At 42.1% G+C, this 13,156-nt stretch overlaps 1 protein-coding gene across 3 annotated transcripts in view; it reads right to left on the bottom strand.

Moving 5' to 3' along the window:
* LOC307025940 (uncharacterized protein) overlaps positions 1-13,156 on the bottom strand; it is a 128,249-nt gene that overhangs the window by 112,287 nt on the left and 2,806 nt on the right. Inside the window, exons 2-3 of one of the 3 annotated variants that reach the window (XM_079660949.1) lie at positions 9,845-11,181; positions 1,942-2,367 (exon numbers count right to left, since the gene is read on the bottom strand). In XM_079660949.1, coding sequence (XP_079517075.1) covers positions 1,942-2,367; positions 9,845-10,031 — 613 coding nt within the window. In that variant the 5' untranslated portion in view covers positions 10,032-11,181. Of the gene's footprint in view, positions 1-1,941; positions 2,368-9,844; positions 11,848-13,156 lie in introns of those variants that run through there. The other 2 variants (XM_079660948.1, XM_079660950.1) reach the window with 2 other exon arrangements.

Genomic DNA, 13,156 nt, shown 5'->3' with positions numbered 1-13,156 from the left:
CAAAAACGGTGTAGTTATGCAATGAATGAAAAACTTTGTGTATACCTCCAGCAATGTTAACTATGTTTAAGCACTTATTTTAACTGATATTATACATATGTATTATACTCTTATATAAGATGTATGTAGATAGAATAAGAAATGTGCAGAATACGACAGTTTAATGCTGGAGGTACACACACATATTGATAGATGTCTTGTGATGCACTGTTGAGGAACCTGCGACCAAAGTTTTCATCTCCGGCCTTTTCAGGTATTGAACAATCAAGAAATAAAGAACACAGAATTATTAAATATAAAACACAGAATTTGTGTGATTATACTAAATGATTTACAAATAAACACCACTGCATATTTTAGCAGAAATGTTCGTCGGTAAATGAGATGGATCAGATTTTTTCATCTTGGTGTTTTCTCTCTCGTGTGAGTTCCACACGTTCACTCTACGGTGTTGTTTACCTTCTGTGATGCGCGAGCTGATGACGTCGCGTCATCATCGTCACTACTTCACGTCAAGACGAGTTAACTTTTTTTTTTCTCAACTTTGTGTGGAAAAATGCGGAGATTATGCGGCCTTTTAAAAATCTGCGCCATATTGCTGATTATGCGGTAAATTCTGCGATTGCAGAATCGCGTTTTTCTGGAGGGTCTATCTTGCAGGTAATCACCGTGGTCTCAAGTTAGATAGAAATATTTCCACTATTTGTGTTTGAACGCGAAAAGAGAAACCACATCACCGTTCAGTGAAAGCTTTGCCTTCCAACTTTAAATATATACGGTCATTATCCAAGGAAACAGCATCTAAATAGAATAATAATTTACTGGTAGATCATGTTAGGATCGCAATACTTTGCGTGGCGATATTGTATCGATACACGGATGCCAAGTATTGATATTTTATTACATACTTCTTTTTTTTTGTGATTCCCACCCCTAATACATAAACAATAAAATGCAAGTCTAAATGTATCAAACAACAACTACTGACAGAATGTAATAACTATAACCAAGATTAGCTGGATATGACCTAAACAGATTCAACACACAAAATCATCCTATGAACTTGGAGCCCTTAAATCCACAATAAATGGTTAATGAACATGGACTTATCTGGATAAATATTCATATCAAGTCTCATAGAAACGTTGTCACACAGAGTTCATACAAGTTGACAGATTGTTCTTATGTATGAATTGTCATGGAACTAATTAATTGTGTTTTACAACATGTGTCAAATCTCATATCACTTACAGAGACTCTGGATCTGAGCTCCTGGCTGGTTCTGGTCCTCCACAGTCCTCTCCATCAGCTTCTGTTTCCAGGTGTTCAGTTTGTCTTTGATGAAGCTGAGAGGACTGAGGTTTCCCTTCATCATCTTCACTCTTCACAGGGACAGGAGCGAATATGGACTTGGTGATATCAGCCTCCTCCAGCCCTTGAAGCTGCTCTCCCTCCAGCTTCTGTTTCCATGTGTTCAGCTGAGCTGCTGGCTGTAGGCTCTCCCTCTCTTTTTCTCCTCAGTCTGAATTTGATGAAGCTGTGAGGACTGACGACCAACACACTTGTGGCTTTTGAGCTGACGACTCCATGTAAATCTTTTCTCACAAACACTGCAGCTGAATGGTTTCTCTCCTGTGTGGATTCTCATGTGTTCCTTTAAATTTCCCCTTTGTGCAAAAGATCTCTCACAGACTGTGCAGCTGAATGGTTTGTCTCCTGTGTGGATTCGCATGTGAATTATTAAGTGATATCTCGAAGCAAAATATTTCTTACAAACTAAGCAGGTAAATGGTTTCTCTCCGGTATGAATTATGATATGTCTATTCAGACTTGACTTGCGGGCAAATCTTTTCGCACACTGAGAGCATCCAAAGTGTTTTTTTCCAGTCCTACGTCTTAAATCACTGACATGGTCTTGTTTATTTTCCTGAGAGTTTGAACCTGGTTCTCTGGTCTCCTTCCAATCAGCCCTGTCTTCAGTGTCAGGTTCAGAAGAGTCTCCAGGGTTGTCCTCAGTCTCTGGTTGTAAATGTCTCTCTGGATCTGAGCTCCTGGCTGGTTCTGGTCCTCCACAGTCCTCTCCATCAGCTTCTGTTTCCAGGTGTTCAGTTTGTCTTTGATGAAGCTGAGAGGACTGAGGTTTCTCCTCATCATCTTCACTCTTCACAGAGACAGGAGTGAATGTGAACTTGGTGATATCAGCCTCCTCAAGCCCTTGAAGCTGCTCTCCCTCCTGACCGATCCAGAGTTCCTCCTGTTCCTCTTTAATTTGTGGGGGGGGCTCTGGGTCCTCCTGGTCCTGACTGGAGCTCCACTCCTGCTGCTCAGGGGGAACCTCTTCTTTAACCACCACCAGCTGCTGGACGTCTGCAGGAAACAGGAAACACAGAGTAAGAAAAAACTGTTGTCGTTAGCGTTATAATTTAAATGTAATGACCATTACCAACATTAACATTTCAAATGCTTGCCTATCATTTTGCTAAGTCCCGCCCCCTTTGTATGTCTGTTGGCTCAATTGTCTGTCAATTACACCTTTTTCCTGATGCTCCAGAGAGTTTCAGGAAAGTTAATACTGTAGCCGATATAAAAGGAAGTTACACTGCTTAGTTTGGACTGGCCTGGGGAGAAGTTTCTCTTTCTGTTTGCAGATATGACTTTTTACATTTTTGTAGGTTTGTGTAATTCATGATCATCTTAGTTATCAGGGTTAGATCTGCATTTACTGGCTGTATGAGCTGATGGTGCATTTAAGTGATTGTTTTTAAAGTGGACCTATCATGCTATATTTGAAACATATATTGTAGGGCCATACAAAACATGTCTGTGAAGTGTCTCTTGCGGGTTTATCACAGGGCGAGTTCTTTTTTTATTTCCTGCTTTTTAAAACACATGTGCTCTCCAGTACAGGTTAGCTCTGAGTGTTAGCGAGGCTTGCTAATGTAAACAAAGACGAGATTACGTCCAAAACACGTCAGACATTGTTTCTGATAGCAACTTTCTGTGGGTCTGCCGTCGCTAGTACGTCACAGCGGATGGAATCTGTATCCGCTCGTTATACACCCGTTTTTAAAAGATTTGGGTACGGAGGTAAAGAGAGAGGGTTTTATTTTCTGAAGCTGCGTGAGTTCCCTGACGCACCGGGGACACATTTATGTATAAAAGACATCACAAAGTGTATTTTGCATGATAGGTCCACTTTAACCTCTTAAGGACGAGAGCCCCCCCGATCGGCTCTCGGGAAAGTTTTTTTTCGAGACTGTGTCTTAGGGCTTCTAAACATTTAAAAACCTATTAATGTGTTATACCAGATTAACGGGAAGAATCTCAGCTAACTGACGATATCAACCATTTTTACCAAAACAAAACAAGTCTCATAAGAAGCATCTAAATGACCCCTGAGCGAAAAAAAGCTAACGGACTTGGCACAGAACTCAAGAAAAAGATACCCTTATTACTTATTGTAACTGCACATAAAAGATATCCGATTACAGCTGAGACTCCACAGATTATATAGGTATAGTATCGTCACTGAGCGATCAGAACTCACGACAGGGGAAGCAAACACAGACATCACAACACGGAGCATTCGTCTCACCTTAGCTGTTATTCTGATCAAAAGTCTTGTTCAATGGCATTACAACGAGAAAAAACGCGGCTGAAGGTTAATCCATAGGTTAATAATGTGTCTGTCTTTTTGGAAAAAATATTGATAATCCATAATTCTATTTTTATGCAAAAATCGGAGAATTTATTTTAGCTGCTAATGGTAGCCACCAGAGGTTAGCGCAGCTTCCGGTTTTTCTACTCGTCACTCTCACTCCTTATTTGGTCATCTGTGTGTGTATGTGGAACTTTCCCTCGATTCCATTGGCTCTGACGGTTAAAAAGAGATGTCAATCATCCAAATCGACCAAGGGGGGGCAGAGATATGGAAAATCCACCCAAATGACCCCAGAAGTGTTTTTTTTTGCTAAATATCTCTAAAAAGGTCAAATATCACTTGTTTTGCATCAATCCTGATACAGGGTACTTATTATATGTTGTACTCTGGATTCTTAAAGCTTTTAGTCTACTAACCCATTATCCAAGGTTAGTTTTCACTATAAGTAAAAACGATTAACGGACACTATCATTTACAGTTTTTTACTATGTTCAATCTGAATATTCTTTAACATAAAAAACATCTATATCGATTCTGACTTTTCTACATCCAACTCACAGGTTTATCATTACTTTGAGAAAAAAGATTATTAATTTAACCCTTTTAGAAGGAAAGATATGGTCATTTGTTCTGGGAGTGTCATTTTCGAGCCTGAGACCTGAAAAACAGGCTCATGGTTTAACAGGTTAAGGTAAAAGGACACTGCTATTGCACAGCTCGCTGTGTCCTTCGATGCACACGTAGCCAATAGGTAGGAATGGAGGAGCCACATCTCAAATCGTGACTTTATTCACAAAATGTGGACTTTCTTAAATTCTCAAAAATCAGCTATTCTTCTCAAAATGTTGAAGTTGGAGTAATGAGGCTAATGTTAAAAGTCAAAGTTACTTTAGTTTTTGCATTAAGATATCAAACACTGAGACCAGTGTCAGCGTAAGCTTGCTGACTGCCACTCGTCCATTAAAGAAAAAGAAATTAATTTAACTTCCGTTAGACAGCTATATGCCATACATGTTTGCATACATTCACAGTAAATATTTATTCAGTGTGATAGCTGTCAAACAGAAGTTAAATTCATTTCTCACTTATTCTGACAATGTACTTAACCCCAAATAAAAGAACCCAATAAAAAGAGTTGTTCAATAATAGTGAAGTCACGTTGTAATAACAATAACTCATCTCTCTCTCGTTTTATTTTTGAGCTTTGCTAAAAGCCACTGTGTCAAGTGTCCTACTTGGGTTGCCGTCCGGAGTTTTCCAATATGGCGGACAATCTCGCACATGCGCAGTACAGATCGGGCAGGGTGACGGATCGGGTAGTGACAATGGCCCAATCCCAAACCGCCCCCTACACCCTACTCCTCGGTTTGCGCGTTCACGCGGAGGGTCCGCCATATTGAGGGCTGTTCCAAAGCAACAAGTGTGGAGCGGTGTGGAGGGGGAGTGGGCTATCAAGCCCTCAAACAGCGAGTCTGCAGCGGTGCTGACTTGAGACCGGTCTATACCTGACCGGAGTCACGCTGTGTGTGTCCGTCGGGAAACAAGCTGTTAACAAGTAGTTCCAGGAAACATCCACTGATAAACTGCGATGTTAACAACCTCTTGATAACCTCATATGTTTTAACTTAGGATCATACCTGTGTTTAGTCTAGAAAAAGGTAAATGTGTGAATTTTATTATAAAGTTGTGTATATTTACAGACCGTTGCAAAAACTAAGAAGCTTATAAACATCAGGTTTAAAACTAAAAGAGCTTTGAAACACAATGAAAGATGTTAGGAGTTTTATTTGAGTTATTAATTTAAACTTTTTGTCTCAGAGATGCTGATTTGAAACCGTTCTTACATACAGTTACGGCATTTCCTGTTTCTGCCGGAGAGAGGGGAGTCCGTCCCAAAGCTTGCTGCTGTATTTACTCCCTCCATCTTACAGGAGGGAGCCTCGTTGAGCTGCGAGTGTGGCTACAGACGGAGTTCACTCCGTCACGGAGGGGTAGGGTCTAGGGCAGGGATATTCAACTGGCGGCCCGCGGGCCAAATCCGGCCCGCGGGGAGCTTTCTCGTGGCCCCTGGAACGCACTCCATATTCAAATATAAAAAAAAAATTCTAATTACAGAATTTATTTTTATAATCATTTAAATAAATGTAAATATATGTTCGCTATTATGTTATCCGAATTAAATGAGTCCAAATTATTTCTCCTTCAATAGCTCTTAAAAGGCAATCTTGCATTGGACTGATCAGCGTGTAATTATCGCGATATCGTGTCAATCTCGTTACTCTCGTTACTGATCCAAAATGAGCGGAGAGAAACGGCGGAAAATTGACGGTGAAAACCGACACTTCAACCCCAAATGGACTGATGATTTTGTATTTATTTTACCATCGCACGCCAATCCTAGACCTTTATGTTTAATATGTCAAATAACTGTTTCAGTCTGCAAGGTTGCTAATGTGAGGCGCCACTATGAGACCAAGCATGCTGCTAACTTCAATGCTGCTTACCCGCCTGGTAGCACAGCTAGACGTGGTAAAATAGAAATACTTAAATCTTCTTACACTGCATCAACCACTATTCTTACAACTGCTTCTACAGCCCAGGAAAAGGCCACTGCTGCTTCCCTACGAGTGATGTTCGCTTTAGCCAAAAAGAGAAAGCCATTCACTGACGCTGAAGTTGTGAAGGAGTGTACTCTTGAGATGGTGGATGAACTTTTTGCAGGAGATAAAAACAAGGAATATATAATGAACCGTTTGAAGCAAGTACCGCTCTCTGACACATCGGGAAGTCGAAGAGTAGAGGTACTGTTTGAGGACTGTTTTTCAGCATTAATTGCCGATCTCAAATCGACAGAGTACATGTCACTCGCTGTCGATGAATCGACCGATGCAACAGATACGGCACAGCTCTCGCTGTTTGTGAGGTACTTCGATGGTGACGTTTTTAAAGAGGAGTTGTTATGCCTTTTACCACTGACAACCAGCACTACAGGTGAAGTGATTTTCGCTGCAGTTTGGAGTTTTTTTGAAGAGAAAGGTTTGGATCTAGGTAAGATCAACCTTCTCGTTACCGATGGCTGCCCGTCCATGATTGGGAAAGAAAGGGGCTTTGCATCTCGCTTATGTGCAGAGCATCCCACAGTGAACACACTGCATTGCATCATACATCAATCAGTTCTGTGTGCGAAATTGTCAGGGGAGTTGAAAGAAACAATGGAGACTGTCGTAAAAATTGTGAATCATATTCGCTCGACGTCAGGTCTGCAGCACCGACTGTTCAAAATGCTGCTTCAAGAGCAGGAAGCCGCATACTCAGACCTATTGCAACATAACGATGTCCGCTGGTTGAGCCGAGGACGTGTTCTCGAACGTTTCTTTGCACTGCGAAAGGAGGTGAGTGAATTCCTCTCAAGCCAGAAATCAAGCAAAGCTAAAGACCTACTTGCACGCATGCAAAAGCCGGATTTCATTGCACAGATTGCCTTTTTGTGCGACATCATGGGCCACCTAAACACACTCAACCTGCAGCTACAGGGGGGAGGGTCAAGTGTGGCTGAGATCATTGAGAAGGTTAGTGCGTTTCGGGTGAACCTGGACCTCTTTCTACCTGACGTAATGGGGAGGAAGATCCACTTCCCAACACTACGCAACGTCCCCGTGAGCAGCGCAGCAATGGCTGGAATGAAGGGACTTTTGAAAAGCTTGGCTGAAAACTTCACAGAGCGATTCAACGACTTCAAGATTCCAAAACAGGTTCTTTTATTTGTGCGCAATCCATTTGCGGTCGATGTTTCCGGGTCCTGTCCAGCCGAGGCGAAAGCCGTGATGCCCGGTATTGACGAGGCTGCATTCCAGCTGGAGTTGGTGCAAATTCAGAGCTCTGATGTGCTGAAAGCAAAATTCGGAGAAGAGGGACTGTGCGAGTTTTGGGCTCATTCTACTCATCAGTTTCATCACTGCCGGAGACTGGCTATCTACCTGTTAACCATGTTTGGATCTACTTACATATGCGAGTCCGGATTTTCGACAATGAACTTGATAAAGAATCAACATCGCAATCGACTCACGGATGAACATCTCAACCAGTGCATGCAGCTTGCTCTGACCTCGCACCGACCTGAATTCAGCAAACTGGCTATGGCTCGGAAATGCAACTTCTCACACTGATTTGTCAGGTAGCTTCTATTTTCATTTATTTTGTAATGATGGGACGCTGCCTATGCTTGCATCTTTGTTAATCTCGGACTTCTAGGCCTCCTCTGCCTCTTACTGATCGCATTTGCTATCCTAGGCCTAGCATTGTTTTCTGGTATTTGTTGCCGCCCAGCATTTTGGTGTTATAATACACAAATCTATATGGATTCATTAGAATAAAGTAGCTGTGGTATGGGGGGGCGGGCGTGGTTTAGCGGCAGGTTGTAAAGCAGGGGGCGGAGCGGCTAATTGCCTGGGATTGACGTAGCTGTCAAGTGGATTAGAATGATAGGAATGCGGTGGTATTTAACCACGTGTGTTTTTGTTCTCTCGGTAGGAGACTGGCGGACAGACGGAAAGACGAACGTTACGCCAGGACGAGAATCCAGACCCCTGCCAGTTATCATTTGCCCGTTGAGGGATTGTTCTGTTTTAGCCACCTCGGGAACCTTGTGTGAAATAAATATCCGTTTACCCGACTGCGTCTCGCTCTCCCTCCTTATATTCCGCAGCAGACCACAAATCTGCCACAGTAGCCTACATTACTATTTTGGTTGCCTATTTTACTACTACTACAATAATAATAACAATATCAATAATAATAATAATAATTTATTATTGCATGGTTGGTTGTACAATAACAATGGCATTTGTTCATTTTCATTGTCAGTCTTGTGGCCCTCGCCTTCAAGAAATTTTACAATTGTGGCCCCCTTCCTAATCTAGTTGAATACCCCTGGTCTAGGGAGTGGTTTGGGATTGGGCCAATGTCTACTGCCATGCTATTCAGTTCACTTTCTCCTACTTCCTGTACCCGGTTTCCTGTCTAACCCTCAGTACACATTTTACAAATATATAAATGTGTAAATATGAAACATACAGGTCAATATCACCTTGCTATTGGTAGCTGAACTGTCAATACCCCAAAACATATTCTTAGATATGAATACATAATTTTGAATTATTTATACACAGTTAACACTTATAGTTTAATGTCTTGTTGATAAGTGTTATTATGGTAGAATTACTATTCTTGTGGTACTACTGCCTTATTAGGCCCATATTGAGCAGAGCATATTCAGACCCAAACTCATGTAAAACAACTTCCTTACTTGCAACAAATCAGCACTAATTAGAGGGTTATTGAGGAAAAACTGAACTAACGGCTTATTACTTGTAGAATATGGTCACGTAGAATAAGGCATTCATAAGTGTTTTATAATGACTAATAAAGAGCCAACATGTTAATTAACAACTAGTTGATGGTTCATTTGTGTGCCTTAATATAAAGTGTTACCAAAAAGTTGTGTTCAACGGCATTAAAACGCATAAAAACGCTGCAGAAGGGTAATCCAATATCTCGGTGTGACTTTGAAATGATAACTGATAAACCGTCGTAATATTTATGGCAATAAGCCTAGCTTTCAGTTTTCAGAGCGTAACGTAGCTTTCACTTTGGGCAAACTGGGTGCGCATGACTCTCACTCCTTATTTGGTAACGTGTAGGTGGATTTAGGAACTTCCCCTCGATTATATTGGCTCTAACGGTTCAAAAGTGGTGTCAATCATGAAAATCAGAGATAGGTCAAATCCACCTCAATGACCCCAGAAGTGTGTTTTCTTTTCTAAATCTCTTTAAAGAGGTCAAATGTCACTTGTTTTGCATCAATCTTGATACAGGGTACTACTTATATGTTATAGTTTGGATTCCTAAAGCTTTTAGTCTACTATCCGATCATTCAAGGGTGTTTTCTTTACTATGTTCAATCCGAATGTACTTTAAAATAAATAAAATCTATATTGATTCTGACTTTTCTACATCCAACTCACAGGTTTACCATTGCTTTGAGAAAAAGATTATTCATTTACCCATTTTAGAAGAGAAGATAGGGTCATTTGTTCTGGGAATGTCATTTTCGAGCCTGAGGCCTAAAAAACAGGCTCAGGGCTAAACAGGTTAACAAAAAGAGTTAGTGAAGAGGGAACAGACCTGCTCTGTGGATCTGAGGCTGAGGCTGTAAAACAGCGTCCAGTAGTTTCCGGTGTCTCTCGTTCTCCTGTTTTGAACGAGACAGTTCCTCCTCGTACTCTGCTATCGTTCTTTCAAACAGAACAAAGATGTCTTCAGCAGCCGCAGTGAGTCGCTGCTTCACCAACGAGAGCAGCACAACACTCATGTTTACTAAATCACCACTTCCTGTTAAACACACTGTTTCTCTGTGTGCTTCAGTCTCTGTTAAACACACTGTTTCTCTGTGTGTGCTTCAGTCTCTGTTGAACACACTGTTTCTCTCTGAAGCTTCAGTCTCTGTTGAACACACTGTTTCTCTGTGTGCTTCAGTCTCTGTTGAACACACTGTTTCTCTGTGTGTGCTTCAGTCTCTGTTAAACACACTGTTTCTCTGTGTGCTTCAGTCTCTGTTAAACACACTGTTTCTCTGTGTACTTCAGTCTCTGTTAAACACACTGTTTCTCTGTGTGTGCTTCAGTCTCTGTTAAACACACTGTTTCTCTGTGTGTGCTTCAGTCTCTGTTGAACACACTGTTTCTCTGTGTGCTTCAGTCTCTGTTAAACACACTGTTTCTCTGTGTGTGCTTCAGTCTCTGTTGAACACACTGTTTCTCTGTGTGTGCTTCAGTCTCTGTTGAACACACTGTTTCTCTGTGTGCTTCAGTCTCTGTTAAACACACTGTTTCTCTGAAGCTTCAGTCTCTGTTGAACACACTGTTTCTCTGTGTGTGCTTCAGTCTCTGTTAAACACACTGTTTCTCTGTGTGTGCTTCAGTCTCTGTTAAACACACTGTTTCTCTGTGTGCTTCAGTCTCTGTTAGACACACTGTTTCTCTGTGTGTGCTTCAGTCTCTGTTAAACACACTGTTTCTCTGTGTGCTTCAGTCTCTGTTAAACACACTGTTTCTCTGTGTGCTTCAGTCTCTGTTAAACACACTGTTTCTCTGTGTGTGCTTCAGTCTCTGTTAAACACACTGTTTCTCTGTGTGCTTCAGTCCCTGTTAAACACACTGTTTCTCTGTGTGCTTCAGTCTCTGTTAGACACACTGTTTCTCTGTGTGTGCTTCAGTCTCTGTTAAACACACTGTTTCTCTGTGTGTGCTTCAGTCTCTGTTAAACACACTGTTTCTCTGAAGCTTCAGTCTCTGTTAAACACACTGTTTCTCTCTGAAGCTTCCTGAGCTGATGTTCAGCTGGACGGCAGGAAGCAGAGGTTTGGGAGGATGACGTCCCTGATGCTGTTTAGATTTCTCCAGCACCACAGGGGGTCCTGTGTGGATGGCAGCTCCTTCCTCATACAGTTCTCCAGAATGGTCCTAAACACAGAGAAAACGAAAAAATGAATGAATTTGATAACAAAATTATGATTAGAAAATGTAACTCAGAATTACAGACAAACCATCCCTTAAGGATTATTTAAAACGACGCACTGTTTTGGTTTTCAAAATATGTTTTGCGTGGCTAAAACAACAGTTAAATGTTCATTAACATCAGTATCATTTTGTATTACATCAATATACCGAATCGCTACTTTTGTTATTTCACGCTGCTTTCACCAACCTGCTGGCTCATCGGTTCCTATCTCGGTAGCTAGCGGACCCTTAGCCATCTGGTGGCTACAACGATAAGACTGAATACTCTCGTCTCTACCTGAGCTCCATGGCATGTCTCAACGGAGTCTCTCCATCCCGGTGTGGTCACCCTACCTGCTCTCGTCCCCTCCTTGGGCTTCCCCCGCTGACGCCCTCGCACACAGACGGGGGAGAGACAGATCTCTCGTCTGGATTGACATTTTTTTTGGTATTTTTTAGGGCTGTCAAGTTAACGCGCGCTTTCACCTCTCCCTGAAAGCCCACTCGGCCACGTTGTGAGTGACATGTGTTATGAGAGTTCAGCGCGAGCGAAGATGGCAGAACAACCAGAACAAGAGCAACTTGTTAAAAAGAAGGGTACAACTATTTACGCTGTTTGGAATTACTTTGGCTTTAAAGAGCATCTTGCAGGTTTGTTTTTTTTCTACATTTATGCTTAAACTTGCTTGAAAATTACAATTAAAAAAGTGAATGTAGGATTTGATATATTTTACGAGACATAAGGAATTCAGAGGGAAAGGAGCAATTTTGAGCTCTGCTCTTAAAAACGGCTTTTTTTTAAGGTCATACGTCAAACGCGTCATATTACATCACACAGGGTAAACATCTCCCTCTCTGACCGCGGGTATAGTTAGTAGTTGCGTTGAGTTGAGCGGTTGTGTTTTAGTGAGCTGGTATTTTTTGGTAGTTTTACATTGTATTGATTTGTAATCATGGTGCAGTATTGTGTTTGTGCAGGATGCACAAATACCAGCCTGTCAGGACATCGAGTCCACAGTAAAAAGGACCGGAGCTAGCGTTCGTTCCTGGGTGCGTTGTGCATCCACCTCCCTGCAGCACATACTCTCCACAGCTTTATCAGGAAACCGTATTACTTCTCTCTCCCCCCCCCCGCCCCCTTCGCTGCTCTCTCTCTCTCTCTCCCCTCCGGTACACAGCACCATAAGACGTAGTGTGGAGTTGCATTAGGTAACACTGTGGTGGCTGTACTGCTCCAGCCGTCTCCTTTGTGTTTGTTTCCCCCTGTCTGTGTTGTTTGTGTGTGCGTGGTGGCTGTCACTCCTGGCTCCCAGCTCAACCTCCACTCACCTGCTGCAATCAGCTGTGCACCCTCCTCGACTACACACCTGCTTTCCATCAAGCCATTTACAACGGCATATCAACGGAGGCTCCACAACCTTTCTCCGCCAGATCGTCAAGTATCAGCCGTATCTCGCGTCTCCCCTCCGGTACACAGCACCGTAGTTTGGAGTTGCATTAGGTAACGCGAGATACGGCTGATACTTGCTCATTAGTTTCTGTTATGGATCAGTATCAACAGTCCTGCCAGTAACGTTACTATATTATCAATGCTACTTTAGTTATAGCCTGATATATGATAGCTAACTTCACAATGTTGTGATGTGACGTTAGCTAACATTCTGTAGCTAACGCCGGTCACTCACCAAGACAGCTGCCCTGTTCTCCACTGGTTCTCCTCACACCACAGCTCCATTTCTCTCCGATGGCCGTTATTTCTTCTAATCCTTGGCTGCTCCTGGTCTCTTGGACGCATAGCAGCCTCATAATTATAAGGTTGTGCTCCGTCATATGCATTCGAATATTCATGTTCAACTTCTTCTGTATCTTCTGTGTCGAAACTAGCATTGGGATCCATATCCATCCAAGATATGTGCCCAGTTAGCACTGTTAGCAACCA

Source organism: Notothenia rossii (assembly GCF_949606895.1).
Source record: "Notothenia rossii genome assembly, chromosome: 2".
In the NCBI taxonomy this organism is placed as follows: Eukaryota; Metazoa; Chordata; class Actinopteri; order Perciformes; family Nototheniidae; genus Notothenia; species Notothenia rossii.
The sequence above is the reverse complement of the archived record's forward strand: the minus strand, read 5'-3'. Positions and strand labels throughout refer to the sequence as shown.